Raw genomic sequence first — 18527 nt, 5'->3', positions numbered from 1 at the left:
TTTCATTTTATGCTGTTATTTTTTCATTATATGCTGATCAGACCTGGGATCAATTACTTTGAAATGTAATGCATTAAATTATAATTATTTTGGAATTTTTACCATTACAATTAGCATTACCCAAAGTTGTTATTTTGTTCCGTCTCTGATGTTAGTTTCTCTGTCTTTTTTTTAAATAAATGATAAACATTTCATACATGTTTTATGTAAAGAGATATTTAAATAACAGATAATGCTATAATTGTAAAACAAGTATGTCTTAAAGGGGCCTGGACACAGTTGCATTGTTTACATTTTAAAATCTTATGCTTATTCAAAAAATAAAACCGGTTAAATGAAAAGAACTTACATGAATATTCTTAGAATTCAATGACAACGAAATTCCTCTTTACATCACGTAAAACAGCTCTGCTATTGTTAATGTTTATGTTTCACCGGGTGTGTTCAATTTGTTGTGTTCAATCTGCACACATCACTGAGCACGGACTGACTATACTGGTAAGTTGGTTTTGCTTTCTCACATTTGTAATCCGAATTTTCTAGACTATAGTTTTAATATTTTTCATTAATACACAACAAAAGTTCTACTTTTTTAAGTATTAAGGATAAAGTTTACTTTGTGAAAGTGCAAAAGAAGTGTCAATCAAACGTGTCCCGGAATTCGTAGTTTTAATAATTTCCAGATAAAAGAAGTTTCTGAACACGCTTTTATTATATTTCCGTTTTAAATTCTAATTGTAACATATAAGTCATGATATTATACAGAAAATCTGAGAAAATATTAACTTCAAAACTGTGTCCAGATCCCTTTAAGCCTTGTTTTCCAGGTTATTAATGGCTGGAATTTGAGTGAATAGATATTAAATAGTGTTTTCAATCTGCTGTGTATTGAGCACATGAAATACTTAAACCTGTTTGAAATTGAAACACTTAATTAAAGTTTGAATATTTGAACTTTTTTATTTTTTAATTTTTGCACAATAGAATAAAAATGACTTGAAGGTTGAAATCGTAAGTATATTCAAATGAAGATCAATTTCTGGACATATCTTTAAATAATCCCGATAAAAACCACAACTGTACATCCACAAGGATACCTGTACAAGGACTTGGGTGGTATGCAGCTATAAACTGTGACCGAATCACTGTTTAGAACTTTTTTTTAATAAAGTACAGGTAGATCATGGTGCTTACAAGAGTAAAATGCAGTATTGGTGATTTTACAAAGACCCTAATTGCTATATGCTAACAAAATGTATTCTATAGAATCTATGTAAACAACCATTCTGAGATAATTATGTTATGATGGCATGAGGGAAAATAAGGTAGACTTGAAAACATGCATGTGCATTCATTCAAATGTATTTGACAATGAGTCAAGCCCTCTTAATCATATTTAAAAAATAAACTTTTAAGTGCTATTAACTTTTTAAATAATCTGTTTTGTATGAATTTTAACAATCTTTTTGTATAAATTTCAAGCGGTAGCTTTTATATAGCCTAATTGAGTAATATTCCACCACAAGGTTTATCATAAAGTGTATAACTTTTCTGTAACTTTTTCATAACTTTTTGTAGTTATAACTTTTCATAACTTTTTTTGTAACTTTTAAGCACTAAGTGTTTTTATTTTGCAATAAAAGATAAAAACATATACATGAGTTATAAGTTTTTTGTACCTAAGTTACAACTAAATTATACCTCGATCTGAATAAGTTATAAGTTTTTCGGTATGGGCTCTCAGTGACCTTGACTTATAGATTCAATAATAAAAAGAAATTACATTACAAAATGTAATTAAAATGTAATTGAAAAGTAATTGTCATTACTGACATTATTTTGAAAGTAATCCGTTACATTACAATTATTTGTAATTGAAAGATGGCTCCATTACACATTAAATCTCATTACTTTGAAAAAATGTAATGATTACAATGCGTTACCATTACACATTTTCATTACTCCAGGTCTTCTTGCTGATACTTCAAGATTATATGCTGATACTTTAACATTATATGCTGATACTTCAACATTATATACTGATACTTTAACATTATATGCTGATACTTCAAGATTATATGCTGATACATTAACATTATATGATGATACTTCAACATTATATGATGATACTTCAACATTATATGCTGATACTTTAACATTATATGATGATATTTTAACATTATATGATGATACTTCAACATTATATGCTGATACTTTAACATTATATGCTGATACTTTAACATTATATAATGATACTTCAACATCATATGATGATACTTCAACATTATATAATGATACTTCACTATATGGTGCTTTAAAATAGGTTAAACATCGGGATCGTCATACCAAACTTCTTTGACAAGAAAAAATATCCACCACATTAAATTTGTTTTCAATTGCATAGTTTTAGTATATATACTTGTTCATGCATTGACAAATAGATGGGAAGAATGGGGGAAGGTGGGGGACGTGTAAGCAACCTTGAATATATTCGTGGATTTTGGAAGGGATAGAGGGTATATATATATATATATATATATATATATATATATATATATATATATATATATATATATATATATATATATATATATATATATATATATATATATATATATATATATATATATATATATATATATCCCTATATAATTACTATATGACATAGTAATTAAAGCTACTAATGACTCAAAACCTCTACCAGAATCTAACTGCCATTGCATTTGTTAACTGGAATATTCATCCAATGCCATACGAGCGATCATTCTGGAAAACTGAGACTGAGCTAATGAAGTTATTTTGAACTTTGTGAATACAAGGCTTAATACAAGATTTTATTAGTCCAATTTTTGGCCCACGGAGGAGTACAAAAGATTTACAAACATGAAACAAAAGGAGGAAGATCCAATTAATAGAACAAACCTGATCTTAAATATAATGAGCAGTGCTTAATTGTATAATCATTGATAAATTCATTTACAAGAGATGTACTGAATACACATATTGTATATGTTATAATGATATATAATAGTCAAGTAACTGGAAAGATACATATATACATACCAATAACAGAAGAGATAATATATATATATATATATATATATATATATATATATATATATATATATATATATATATATATATATATATATATATATATATATATATATATATATATATATATATATATATATATATATATATCCCCAAATATTCTAAATTCTTCAGTACTCCTCCATGGCACCTGATCCCACCTCTGATGTTTTGGAGGTCTCTGCACCTATTTTGTAATGTTTAATGGACTTTTGAGCTTGAATGCTATTCGTTATCTCCATATATTTCATTAAGGTAGATTATCAAGGAATCTAGCAAGTGATCTTAGGATTTCAGGGCCTTCATCAGTCATGAGCCAAAGAAATTGATTACCATACGACAGATACTGAAAATTTTTACATTTATTATTACAAATACTTATGAGTTCAAGTCTTTGTATACTAAAATGAGGATATACAAGGAGAAAATGAATTTTATCCCGAATCTCCTTATGATCACAAAGGGAACAAATTCGTTCATCTTTGGGTTTTTTTTTTAATATCGTCCAATTTCAATTTTAAGTCTGTGAGCTGATAACCTTGTTATGACTGATCTTTGTTAAATATCTAGATAGGGTTCCAAGTTAGTCTTTAGGCAGGTGAAGGTAGATAATTTACCACCTTCATGTAAATTCCTGTCTTTTTCCCAAGTAATTTAATAGAAGTTAAATAATATTCTTCTCAAGTTTATTTTAAACTATTGGAGTGACATACCTAAAACATCACTAAGTTTAATATCAAAATGGTTAAGTATGAAGTTAATACAAGAATACCATGAAGTAACACCATTTTGGTGTAGTGTTTTAGAACATTTAAAAGTATCAATAAGTAAGGGAAATTCACAATCTGGATTCTTTAATCTATGCCAGTATAACAGGATATTTTTAATGACATCAAAGTGTACATTCAATCATCCTAGCTCAGATCTTACAGCAAAGTTGCTGCTTTTACCACTTGTACCATTTTGCTGCTGCTTTTGCTGCTTTTATCATTTTACCATTTTTAGAAAATATTTGTAAAAGTTAAGATGCAGACTTTCACCTTCTAAACTTTAGTATATTTTGTCTAATGTTAAATTTGGATTTCTCTTAAATTTGGAAGTTGATGGATAAAAAAACCCCATAACTCTGAAACGAACGGGATAATGGGTTTAATAGTGTTGCCAAATACATTTAAAGCATTTTTGACTGATGGATTAAATGTGAAAAAGTCTTTTAGAAGAAGTTTGAAATAGGCTTACACAACAATCATTTTCTAGGAACCAGGTTTGTAAAATAAAGAATATGATTTTTCGGTCCCCATTTGGCCCCTAGGGGGAAAATGAGAATTCAGGATAACAATAAACTCGAACTTTCTTTAGAAGTGCTGGTATAAACACAGTCATTTTAGAAAATAAAAATCAAGATATTCAGGCCATCTTAAAAAAAATGTCTGCTCTCTCTCAACCGGCTGGCTAAAAATGGCCAGAGTCAAAACGTTTTTTTAAACTTCTGTGAAACGATTTTTTTTTTTAAATTATTCCTGATTTTTCTTTAGTCAACAAATATTTTTATTCTATTAATACCTTCAACTTCAATAAATTTTGAAACTACAGCATTGTTGTCTGAAAAGAATTCCTACCTACCTACATCGTTTTTGACAGGGTCACGCGACCCCGTCTATTAGTTTACTGTCAGTCTATATCTAAAATGAAAGTCGTGTGCATAGCACCTCAACTGAATTTACGCTAAAGGAAAGAGTGCAGAAATTGCTCTGGTCAAAAGAAACACAAGCTAGATCAAACAAAAGAAAGTAAGGCCAAAAATTTTTTATTGACATACTGAAAAGTAAAGTAACTCATTTCTCTATTTTTCCAAGTTGAGAAAGAAAATTGAGTAATTTTTCTTTTCATACATGTAATAGATAGACGTTTTATTAGATAAACAGTATATTTGTTGTTCATTTTATGAATTAACTTTTAAACAAATGTTTGGAAAAACATTATTTAAAGTTGAGTATCTATTATAATTAATGTAAGAGAACAAAAAAGTAAGAAACAGCTGATATCATCATTTTGTTGAACACCTGCTTCTAAAAAAGAAAAGAACCTGTCTGCTGCATTGCATTTTGAAAGTTCTGGCCTGAGAAACTAAAGTTAATTTTTTTTGCCCTAATGTGAAGATTTTTCTACACAAAGATGTTGTGAAGGATTTTGAAAATTTTAATCTTTTGAGTACCATTTCAGATAAATACACTACTCGGATGCGTGATATTAGACTGCATAAGCGCTTGTTTAGGTGGCAGAGGATAGTTTCGGATTAAGTACCGGTCAAAAAAAAAAAAAAAAAAAATAGAGAAACCTAAGGTTTGAATGCATATTATATGTGATTTTATTGCTAGAATATTTTATGTGTGCATTTGGAGGGAATTGGTGGCCTTGTATATTTTATTGATATATGACACTTTAGTGTCACTACTACTGTTTATGGGATATGGACTAGAAATACGAAACTAAGATCAAAATCACTCTTCCGATATTTCACCAGAAAAGCGGGTTGGGTTCATAGGATGAATTGTAGCTTGAAAACGGGGTGGTTGAGCCATTATCTCTTGCTGTTCAGTGGTATGTACAGGTGTTTGTCTGTATTTTGTGTGGTAGTATAGGGCATTAGCACGGGCCTGGAAGCTGTTGCGGATCTGGCGAAATAGTGAAAATAGGCTAAATTTTCATGAAAGTTTGAGATTGTCCCTGTGCCATCATTAGGGCTCATTGTGTAAGTTGTACATGTTTTATTCCTAAAAGCTTCGAAATCCTCAAGGGCCTAGACCATACCATTGTTACATGTAGAAAGAATTAAAAATTTTCCAATGCACATTTTACAAGCAGCTCAATATTAAGAAAAACATCAGCCAAACGTTTTGATTGCCAAAAAAACTGTCCTCTGCCACCTTCAAGAATACATCAATTTTCAGAAATATGAATTTTAGTCTGATTTTTCTATAAATAGGTTTATTGGTGTATGTCAATTTAAAATCTCACTCTAATTCTTTCATGTAAAATCTGTACAATTGGGTATATTCACTAAAAAGCAACGGGGGTTACTCTTTTCAAGCATACTCTATTTCTTTCATGTAAAATCTGTACAATTGGGTATATTCACTAAAAAGCAACGGGGGTTACTCTTTTCAAGCATACACTTTCAAAGCCTTTGAACCATCAGCATAACAAATCATAAAAAAATCAGGCATTTTTTTTTTGCAGAGAATGAATTATTTGTTTGATTTTGATACTTTGGGTATTGTTGCATAATTCTAATTAACGTTTGCTTTAATCAATTAATTCTAATTAAAATTAAAGTGTATTAATTATTGCAATATTATTGAAATTACATAAATTTGCTATATTTTGAACTTATTTTACTAAATTAAATTATTTTGAAAATAAAATCAGTCAGTATACCTAAATGTCACTACTCTTAGCCATATGCAGTACAAAAAAAAAAACTTTTATGCTTTATTTTACCAAATTAGGCCCACTTTATAATTAATGTTCACATGAAAAATGCCCTCCCCCTTTCAATTTTTTTATTTATCTATATTTAAATGTGATAGAATCTGAATTTTTCAATTGTTTCCTATGGAATGTATATTTTTCTTTGAATAATAACAAAACAAAGAGTTTATATTGCATATTTAATGAAGTAATATCAGTAAGATGTACATTTTCATGTAATTGTTGAATTGTGCTAGGCCCATGTAATCTGCCCACAAATGCCCAGGAAGGCCAGAATAGTCACTTTTAATATTCAGGAGAATTAAATGTATGTATTTGATTACTCAAAATTGTTGAAAGTGAATATTAAACACTTAGAAAGAGTGCAGTTAGGAAAATCAGATTTTCACAGTGCATTTTCAATTCACTGGAGTAATGGCTGGAGGGGTTGGGTGTATAACTGCCATTTCCAGGACACTTCTTCTTCAGCATGTGATGCAAGAGGGGTTTTTGCATATCATAATAAATATCCTTAAAGGTAAATAAGGTTTTAATTTTGCAAAGAAGCTGTAGATATATAAAACCAAGGAATAAAGAGATAAAATGGAATTTCACAGAACATGAAAAGTAGGGGAGTATGTGATACATGTGAGTACATTTCATCAAGATGTGCACTTTTTATTTGACTTTTTACATGTAATTGTATTTGAAATAGATTAAAGTTACCATTTAACACTTTTTTGATAGTAAATTGATCCTTTTGAATTGTAAGAATTGCTTCTTTTTTATGTGAAACAAACAAACTGGGCTTAAGGTGGTTGACCGATAATTGGTGAGGTCTCTAATTTGGCCATAACTTTTTTTATTTTTCAATAAATTGAGACATATTTTGTATATTTTTGCTCAGAATTGCATGTACTTTTTGCATTAAGGAAGTTTTTAATTATTACTTGCAAGACAAACTTTGAAAGTTAAAGGTGACAGAGGACAGTTTCGGATTAAGTACCGGTCAAAAAAAAAAAAAAGAAAAAAAAAAAAAAAAAAAAAAAAGAAAAAAGAAAAAGAGAAACCTAAGGTTTGAATGCATATTATATGTGATTTTATTGCTAGAATATTTTATGTGTGCATTTGGAGGGAATTGGTGGCCTTGTATATTTTATTGATATATGACACTTTAGTGTCACTACTACTGTTTATGGGATATGGACTAGAAATACGAAACTAAGATCAAAATCACTCTTCCGATATTTCACCAGAAAAGCGGGTTGGGTTCATAGGATGAATTGTAGCTTGAAAACGAGGTGGTTGAGCCATTATCCCTTGCTGTTCAGTGGTATGTGCAGGTGTTTGTCTGCATTTTGTGTGGTAGTGTAGGGCATTAGCACGGGCCTGGAAGCTGTTGCGGATCTGGCGAAATAGTGAAAATAGGCTAAATTTTCATGAAAGTTTGAGATTGTCCCTGTGCCATCATTAGGGCTCATTGTGTAAGTTGTACATGTTTTATTCCTAAAAGCTTCGAAATCCTCAAGGGCCTAGACCATACCATTGTTACATGTAGAAAGAATTTAAAATTTTCCAATGCACATTTTACAAGCAGCTCAATATTAAGAAAAACATCAGCCAAACGTTTTGATTGCCAAAAAACTGTCCTCTGCCACCTTACTTCCGGAAATGTCAGATTAACTAGGGCCTCGTTAAATTCGGTCATTGCTATAAGGTTCTGATACAGAATGAATCTTATATCTTGTCACAATGTATATTTTTAATTTCTTTTTAATTTTAGATTTCTTATTATTTTTAAGTAAGAATCAACCATATAAAAATCTACAACACAGTTTTGAAGCTTTAAAAATCACGAACTTTATGAATTTATCAAAAGATACTTTTGATTCCATCGGCGTGCCATAATGAGGAGAATTTAAACCGAAAGTTGAGCTTGGGCCTTTGAGAATATATGTATCATTCTTTTAAATGGCTGATTTAAAAAACAAAATCCCAGTCGCTTACCCTGCGAGTGAAAAAATTCACTGTCCGATATGTTTAGAGAAGGTAAGAAATCCAAAGTATTTGTCGTGTTATCACACATTTTGTGAGGCATGTATTCAGACTTACATGTCAAGTATGGCAACACATAAGGAAAACGACACAATAAAATTCATCGAATGTCCAGTGTGTCGTAGATGTATCGAAGCTCCGAGGACTGACATTTCTAGTGGAGAATGGGCATCCGAATTACCACAAAATAAACTTATTCTGGCTATGTCTCTGGAACAAGATGAAAATAAAAACTGCATGATTTGCAAACGACAAGAGAAAACTGTACCTGCGAAGCACTGGTGCAAAGCATGTATGGAAGCTATTTGCGAAGATTGTAAATCATTACACAGAGCTGTGCAAAGTCTGCAGAATCATAAAATATTAAGTATTTCAGACATCAAAAAGTTGAACAGCGAAGTTGAGGTAGAAGAGTCATGTCTCTTGCACAAAGGGAAGATACTTGATGTGTTTTGTCACGACCACCAAGAGCTATGTTGTAGCATATGCCTCGTCAAACAGCATAAACTATGCAAGAATCTAGACACAGTTGAAGATATGGCTTTGGGAATTGACCGAGATAACATTCAAAATATTGCTTCGATATATATTTGTTTGGAGAAAAGACTGGAAGATATGCTGTTAGAAAACTTGAATAAAGTAGCCAAACTCAACAGCAGGAAGCAAGAAATATGTATGAAGACAGAAGAGAAAGTTAAAGAAATCAGCTCGTTACTGGACGGTGCTCATGCACAGTGGCTGAAACGGTTTGAACAGAATCATGCAGATTCTATTGGAAACATTGAAATAGCTTCTGATGAGTTGAAACGGTTTTCTACTACAGTACATGAGGCAATAATCATACTACAATCAATGTTGAATAGTGGATCCTCAAAACAACTGTTTATTACGAATTATAGATTACAAAATCAGATTTCTGACTACATTACTCGTTTAAAATCTTTGGATATTTGGAACTTCTCTGAAGATTACATGCAACACAACTCAGACTTTCTGAGTCAAATTTCCAATGGCAAAGAATTTGAAGACGTAGCATTGTCTAAAGTACAATCTAGGATTGTGGAGAGAATTTCACAGATGAGTGCTCCAAAGATAACTGATAAAGATAATATTTTACAAAGAAGAAAAAGAATGTCTCAAATGGACTGGATGAAAGTTGAATTTAAAAAGCTATCGGAGATTAACGAAAAGTCAGAAACAGTTTGTTATGGCTTGTTTATACATGACACTAGGATTATACTTTCTCTGGCTAACCCACCTTCGCTGAAGATTTACGACATCAGCAAGTCCACAGGAGAATGTGTTCACACTGAGAAGTGTCAGGACAAACCTTACGGCCTCTGCCACACTGGTTTATGTTTGAATGAACTTTATGTTTCTTTTAAAAACTTTATTAATCATTATCGAATTGAGGTCGCAGAAACTACAAAAATAACAAAAGTTAGAACCATTCACTTGGAAGAGCCTATGTTGGCAATTTCTTGTGGGCCAACGTCAGTGTTTGCCGCCAATGATTCCAAGAGAATGATTTGTTCTTTGGATTTCTGCATTATACATAGTTCAGCATATACAAGTGATGGAAAGGTTCCCTTTGTGTGCTCGTCGTTGATATCAGATAATCATTGTTTTATAAGAGATGGGATGGTAATAGTTGTGGATCAGAATAACAAAGAGATTTTTAAGAGTGCTCAGGATGGATATCCTCGTGGACTCGCATTTGACTCACAAGATAACATATTGGTTTGTTTTCATACGACTACTAAACTTAAACAGCTAAAACGCGAAGAAAGGGAAAGCAGAGACATTGTTTTGACAGACATGACCGATACTTATAACATTACACTTCATCCAGCAGGAGACAAGATATTGGTGTTAGACTACGAAAGAAAATGTGTTGTTTACCAAATATGCTAGAAATGGTTAATTTATGTAAAGTAAGTAAGCAGAAGTTCTTATTAAGAGTCAAAGCTGACGACTCAAACACATCAGATCTTCATGCAGTTAAAGGATGGATTATCAGTAAAGTGTTCGGTGTTTTAAGGTAGGGATCGCGCACTCAAAGCATTTGACGTTTTTATGTCCAGGAAGGTCACATGAGTGACTCAATTTTATCTAGTGCACATAACTGGCAATATTTAATATTGAACAATTTTCGCAGTGTATAATTATTAGCACTCTTTAGTATGATTATGTTTGTTTAAATTGTCTTCTTGCTCGCAAACACTAAAATTTAGACACATCGATTTTGTTGTTCACACAATCATCATGGGAATTACATTTTTTTTTCATTCATGAAAAGAATGTTTCATTTATCAGTTAAATTGCAGAGTAAATATGCTTGGAACAGGAATCGTTAATGCATAAACAAGGATAATGTTAAGCATTTTAAAGTTTAGTATACAATTATTTTACCTGCAATTGGGATTCCTAGATTCCTATAAGGGACTCGATTCCCTGTTGCATAGTTGCTATAGATAGACTGCTAGGAAACCTGCCCACTCCCAACATCCCAAGAAGTACCGAAGGGATCTCTGTATGAGTGATTCCTGAAAAGGAATGCACCTGTGTGGCACCCTATACCCCCTTCAATTAACCCCAAACCCCACCCACACCCCCAATAAAAACATCAGATTCAGGATTCTTAGCTGAAAATGAAATGAAATAAACAATTAAAAGTAATATTGTGCTGATTGTGTTGATGGGGCCAGATAATTTCAATTCTAAAAAGAAAGACAAAGAGGAGGCAAGGGTACAAAATAGAGGTGGTGAGGGTGAGATGACTGGACAAGATAGATCTAGAACAAGGGTTAATTTTAAAGCAAGTGTTAGCTCAAAATGTATTCTAGCTTTATCCTTTTCACATACGTTAAAAAACAGAAATTTACACAGAAATAGAAAACCTATGAGATGAACATGTTTTCCACTGAACAGCCACACACAACTTAACCCACCTCCATCCCCCAAAAAGGTATTAAAAAGCTTTTTCCAATATCAATAAGCTTGCTTCAGCAGTAAAAATAATTAATTAAAAATCCATACTTATAAATTAATAACTTTTGCAAATAAACTCCGAAACGGGTGCACCAGAGTTCTTACTAACTCCTCTGTGAATACACTAGATACAAGATGATGTCCGTAAACTATATTCAGATTTCACTCGCATAGTAAGTATTGTACATGAAATTAAAAGTCTACTTCCTTTTTCTGTAAACAGCCATGAAATAGCAAAAACGTGAGTACGGTGGCGGTTCCGGTTGGCGGATCTAAGTTACTGGCAATTTTTAATGAAACTGACAACAAGCAATCGTTTATTTATTTCATTAAACGTCATCACTGAATTATTCAATCAAAATTTGATTAAAATGATATAAAAGAAATAAGTTGTGATAACCGATTAAAAAGAGAAATGTGCAAATTATTTTCTTCATTCGCCGATCTAAACATTGACGGAAACTTCTAGAACATTATATAGCATCGAGTCCGATGTTAAAAAGGAAAACGAGGCGATTATAGCTGCATGAACATAAAAAAGCTTTTGTGTGAATGGTCATTGAAATAATGGTAAATTACTTATAACACTATTAGGTGTGAATATATTTATGCATCGAAAGACTATTAGTAGGTTTTCCTAATAAATTTATAGCTAAAATTTGTATATTCCTCACTGAGAGCATAGTGGCAACGAACCCGAAGTACAATTTGTACTTCGTAATAAATTTTGCTTACCTGAAAAGAGAAAATTAATAAATAAGGTATTGTTCAAATACAATTAATAAAATTTTGTCCTTTAATCAATACATTTTTTTTTCTGAATACATGCTTTTGTATCAAATACTCGGCCTATTCGTAGGGCGTTAAAAGTTAATGTTTAGGCCTACAAGAAAAAAAATCAATTTATCATTAAAATGTGCATATTCGCTGCTTTTTTCCTTGAGGAAAATGAAATAAGAGCACCTGAAGTACAATATCCATAGCATAGTATAACAGGTTTCACAATAAATGAAATTGTTATTTTTCAAGTTTTTACAAAGGGGGGGGGGGGTGACGTACATCTACTTCTGCTCCAAAACTAAATGTGGGATTTTGAACAAAGTATTTCTCTCTGCTATAAGCCTATAGGCTGTAAGTAATAACCCTACAATATATATTATTGGAATTTTTCTGTCAGTAGTGGTATAACTTCAATTCCCCGTGCTTTCGTCTAGTAGGCTATTAGCTAAAATAATGTACCCTCTCCGATTTTTCTCATTTGGCGTATTTGAGAGAGGGCTAAAATTCTATAGGGTCACCGTAAAGGTGCAAAAATATTTTTTCACTTCAGTCAACTTCAGGTAAAATAAGTTTTGAATATTTTGAATTAAAATTTCTTCGAATAACATGAAATTTTTATTCATGATCAACATCGAAGCCCTTTGAACGCTTAAAAAAAGAATTTCATATTTTTCCAGTCGTCATCTCCAGCTGCCATGACAGGTCTCGTGTAATTGCTTGACAATTAGGTTTGCTTGTTAAAGAACTTATCGGTGTAGATAAATGATATTACCGTATGCTATCACAAAAACATTGAGGAATAAATGAATTCGAGATGGATTTTTATTATTTACGTTGTAATTCAAGGAATCACTGTCTAGTTTGTTGGATATGCAGGGCATTAAAACAGTTAATGTAGAATAATTTGCATAAATTATCCCACATTTCCAACTGTCGTTAATGTCCCTGGCATATCCAACAAACTAGACAGAGATTCCTTACATTTGGATATGAAATAAGAACGTGATTATAAATAAACAAGCTAATTCAGAGAATTTTTGTCCCCCGCTTTGGGAAAAAAGAAGAGCATGTGCAGTTGGGGGGTCGGAATCCCCCCCCCCCCCCGGATTTGTAGAATTATTAAATGTAAACATGTATATTGAAGCAAATAAAAAATGCCATTATGGATATAAAGATTTGATTGCTTATTCTTTAATATGTGTATTGAAGATTCTTGGACTCCCTCCCCCTCCCTGGATTTGTAGAATTATTAAAATTATTAAATGTATACATGTATATTGAAGCAAATAAAAAATGCCGGTTTGGATATAAAGGTTTGATTGCTTATTCTTTAATATGCGTATAGAAGATTCTTTTTATTTATCACACTGTAATAATGTTTTTATGAGTTTGTACAAGCCAGACGTCATAACTTCTTCATTTCACATGCTGAATACTATCATTCATTAAATCCCCCCCCCCCCCGAGATATCGCGCGGAAACGAAAGTGTTACAGACAGACAGAAATACAGACGGACGGACTGACGGACAGACCCAAATTAATATCCACCACTTTCAGTGAAAGCGGGGGAAAATTAGCACACTTAACTTTCAAAGAATTATCATAGAGAAAACTGTTGGAAATGTAAGTAGTTATGCTTAAAATAAGGGATCGTAACTTCAGGATCGCTGTAAACACAACACCAAGATATACTCGAGTTCGAAGTGCAGGAAACTTCGTCGAGAACCATCCGAATGCTATTCTTGCTTTTGAACTTCCGGCTACTAAGGACGTTATGAATAGGGCAGACGATTGCTCCGAGAAGCCCTCCTCCTCTCCTTTGATTGGCAAGTAAGTGAAAGAGCGGCATATCCAGCGTTGAATAGAAGATGAGCTGTCACAAACAAAACAAAGTTATGCGATTTAAAAAGGTTAAAGTCAAAAAGTTCTGTTATTAAAAATCTCTTTTCCGATCGTTTTTCTATAAAAGAACGTTAGATAATTTTACCAATGCCAGTTGACTTAAACATACTGTGGAATCATCATTGCTCATGGGGGACCAATGCTCGTGGATTTCGTGGGTCACCTTTACAAACGAATTTACATCTTCACGAATAATTTTTCTGTCAAGGTTTTGATTAATTTAATTTGTATTAAAATAAATGAAATAACGACCCCACGAACAATTAAATTTTGCTTGCCCACGAACATTGACTGCTCTGGAATTTTACAAATATGGAATGACTCTAACAGACTTAAAGAGACATAATGAGTCAAAATCATGTTTCTTTTATGACATTTGTATCATAAAATAAAAGATTAAAAAAATACAAGTTGCGGTCCTTAAAAAAGAACTGCAATACGTGTACCATATGCATGCGTTTCTAACAAAAATCCGGAGAAAAGTTTCTTAGTTGTATTAAAACTGTATATATATTATAGATTTCTTTTATCTTGGTCTGAAAGACTGAAACATTTTTCAATAATCATGAAGTCTTATTGCATATAAAGCTGTAATAAAAAATAACAACACGGCCTTAATATTAAATTGTTGATCTTGGTATCTGTTATTATAAATCAGCCTTGACCATTAACCTCAAAATTAAAAAAAAAAAAGGTTACTCCTCGCTTCATTTTATCATTCTCTGTAAATTGTTTGACCATGCTTTTCCCATTTTAATTGGTAAAATAATTATATACTATACAGCATACATTTTTATACTAGAACAAGAATATTAATACATGTATATTTATTTACTATTAAGATACATTTGAATGAGAGGAGATTTTGAGCCAGTCCTTACCAATTAATACTATAGTAAACTTTAGTTAACTACAGTTAACTATAGTATCAAAGCAAAAACTTTGAAACTTTGATTAACTTTAATAAAAACTTTGAAACTTTGATTAACTATAGTGAAAACTTAAAAACTTTGATTAACTTTAGTAAAACTTTGCAAATTTGATCTACCATAGTGAAAACTTCGAAATTTTGATTCACTAATGTGAAAACTTTGAATAACTATACACCAGTGGAATTAGGTTTTGGAAACCCACTCTTGACATTTTATGAAATATCATGGTCAAAATTCATAAAAGCTTCTGTGAACTTTTTTATAAACCCCCCCCCCCCCCCAAAAAAAAAATTGAAGTACAAAGAAATGAATTTTAGTGTGAGGTTGTCTCTTGCGCCGATAGATAAGAAACATTTATTCAGATGTTTCAAAGTTCATGCTGATGTAGCATAATTTTTTTTATGAAGAAAGGAAAATAAGATATTTAAAAAATGAAATTCGAGTCATTTAGAACCAAAATTCCTGCTCAATCGACTTAAGAAAACATGTATTTTCTTAATTTTTAAATGTAAATATTGCATTTCAATTAACTATTTTGTAAATCCAAATTCTAATTTAAGATCTACAACAACTCTCACCCCCCCCCCCCCCTCTCAAAAAAAAAAAAAAAAAAAAAAAAAAAAAAAAAAAAAAAAAAAAAAAGGCAAAATAAGCAATAAATTATTAAAATACTTTATGAGGATGATAAACTACAGTGAAAACTTTGGAACTTTGATTTACTTTAGTAAACTGTGATAAACTATAGTTTACTATTGTATTTTTTGTTAAGGAGTATGTGCTAATAAATATATACCTAAGGTATTCAGAATTATTATCACATGTCATCAATGCGTTAAGTTGATCACGTAAGATAGCGCGAATTGTCTTTGTGAATGTGACGAGTTGTCCCGATAGGAGTTTCATCCGGTTTCACCTTGCATTTATACAGTGTTTTTTCTGCGTGGACCTCAGGGTCCACACAATGAGTATAGCGGAATTTTGAAAAACTGCACTATAAAGCATGCAAAGGGAGGAAAAACAAAGGTTGTATCTGCTGCATCGTTGCTAACGTGTATTTCAAGATCACGCGACTTTTTATGTATAGGGGAAATGCCGGAAACTGTGCATTCTTTGAGAGGAAAAAACTGAACGAGAATCGTAAGCCCGATATTATTTTTTTTCTCTCAAAGAACACAGTTTAAGTACTTTCCCCTAGTTAAAACACGATTTTTGAGAATCAACAACCATCCCCTCCATTCCCCGCGCAAAAAATGAAGAAAACTGGTTTTGTATTCGGAAACAATGATGGTACCATATACATATGTAGGCAATATTAAGTTCATTGTTTATTGAATGGATAGTCACATGTATGTAAAGAGATGTAAAACCTTTTGTTGAATAACAATAATTATTATGTCCCATTTTGTCGTTTGTTTTGGAGAGGTAAATTTGTCTTTCTCCGAGGAAGAGAGTAAAATTTGGACAGAATCAAATTATGTCTCTGTATCTCTTTAAGATAAAAAGTTAAATATTTTTATTTTTAAAATAAAATGTTTGTACTTACTTCGAGTTTGAAATTTGCTTGGTTTGGATAAGCAGGAAAATACGACACAATTCAAACAAATGCCTGAACATAAAAGGAAGGATCCCTTTAATCCAAAAGTTGTGTGTAAGTAAACATAAAATGGCGGGAAACTTATCATACCCACACCAGCGCCAGCCAAGCAAATTCCCCAAGTAAGGGACATTTTTTGCACAAAATATCCTTTCAAAATTATTGTTGATGAAAACATCACTAAATTCATACCAATACCTGCAAAAACGATTAATTTTATAAACCGCTATTTAAATTAGCAATTATAAAATCTGAAAAGCGAGTTTACATAGAAACTACAGGCACTCTTTGCAGATACAGTAGAACCTGCTGAAAACGAAGTCAGATAAAAAGAAAGGTCTGTATAAAGGAAGTATTCATTTTAACACTTTCTTGTGTAGATATGAAGAATTTCGATTATTCTTAAAAAAGAACATTACATACCCCCAGGACTTCCTTTAAAGCAAGTTTAACTAATATACAAAATTTTTATTTCATTATCAACATTATAACTTACCTGGAAGAATCCCCAGGCACATAATCAGCACCGGAACTGAAGAGATAAAGGCTGCGCAGAGGAACCCCACACTAATCAATATATTTCCGGTTATAATTAGTAACCTGCAAGGTACCAGTTCCGTTAGGATGGACACAAGTGGTGCTGAAATGGAAATCAAGTAATTCTAAACGAGAACACCTCCACATACAATGTAAGTCTAAACAACAAAATGAATAAATCGTGAACAAATTATTCTTACGAAAGTAAGACAATATTACATAAGTTATACTAATTATCCTTAAAAAAATTTACTATAGGTAACTATAGTTTACTATTATAATTGCTTTGAAGTGCAAAAACTAGCACTTTCCCATATAATCCTATACTAAATGTACCTGTATTTTGAGAGGGTCCCTGATAAATAAACAGACAATAGATTTTCCCTAAACTTCGTTTGCACACTGAAGTCAATGTCTGTTACATATGATGTAAATTTATAGAGTTTTTCTATTGTAGTTTTCACACAGTAAACCCCCACTTGTCTCCCTGAACTGTGGCTTAGATGGATTATTAGTACAAGGTTACGTTTTTCCTTTATCCGAAGAGTGGCTTGAAAATAATTATACCAAGTGCACTTTATCAATGATACAAAAAGTCATCGATGTTTAAAATAATTTTACTGTTTTTTTTTTTTTCTGGATTATTTTCCAGGCTATTTCTTATATTCGCCTGTGATGACTCTCACCTGAAAGTGTATTAAGTCCAGTCATTAAAAAGCCGATCCAGCCAATCACAGCCAGATCAGCGGAGGTGGTCTTGACCAATTCACTGTGGATTATCCCGGTCGCTCCCTGTATCCCTATATGAATTACGAAGGTAGAAAACACTGCGGCTACCAATACCCACCCATACCCACCCTCTGGTCGATTTCCTTCCGGTGACATCATACGGCAGAATGCCGAGTAGTTCTATCACATATTGTTGAGTATATATACTGTGTGCACCTTGTGAATATCTTTCAAATCTTGGTTTCGGTTTATTGATTGATTGTATATTGTTTTACGTCCCATTCGAGAATTTTTCACTCATATAGAGACGTCACCATATACCGGTGAAGGGCTTCAAATTTTGACCTTTACTCGGCACTCAGGGCCATTGAGCAGTGAGGGATCTTTATCGTGCCAACGCCTGCCGTGACACGGGGCCTCGGTTTTTAAGGTCTCATCCGAA

General features: G+C 32.0%; 1 protein-coding gene and 1 pseudogene across 1 annotated transcript; one reads left to right on the top strand and one right to left on the bottom strand.

The window, feature by feature from the left end:
* Positions 1-8685: 8685 nt before the first annotated feature.
* LOC133188290 (uncharacterized) lies at positions 8686-10533 on the top strand. Its single transcript, XM_061323660.1, has one exon. It carries the CDS (start codon positions 8686-8688, stop codon positions 10531-10533), a length of 1848 nt encoding a protein of 615 aa, XP_061179644.1.
* Positions 10534-11208: 675 nt separating this feature from the next.
* Positions 11209-18241, bottom strand: LOC133188289 (monocarboxylate transporter 2-like; annotated as a pseudogene).
* Positions 18242-18527: the final 286 nt, after the last annotated feature.

The sequence above is a fragment of the Saccostrea echinata genome, unplaced genomic scaffold (assembly GCF_033153115.1).
Source record: "Saccostrea echinata isolate AGI-Se365-2 ecotype Australia unplaced genomic scaffold, CSIRO_AGI_Sech_v1 ptg000016l, whole genome shotgun sequence".
NCBI lineage: Eukaryota > Metazoa > Mollusca > Bivalvia > Ostreida > Ostreidae > Saccostrea > Saccostrea echinata.
The sequence above is the reverse complement of the archived record's forward strand: the minus strand, read 5'-3'. Positions and strand labels throughout refer to the sequence as shown.

What these genes read in the sequence shown, in the direction of transcription:
- LOC133188290 (XM_061323660.1), top strand. Translation starts at nt 8,686, where the DNA reads ATGGCAACACATAAGGAAAACGACACAATAAAATTCATCGAATGTCCA.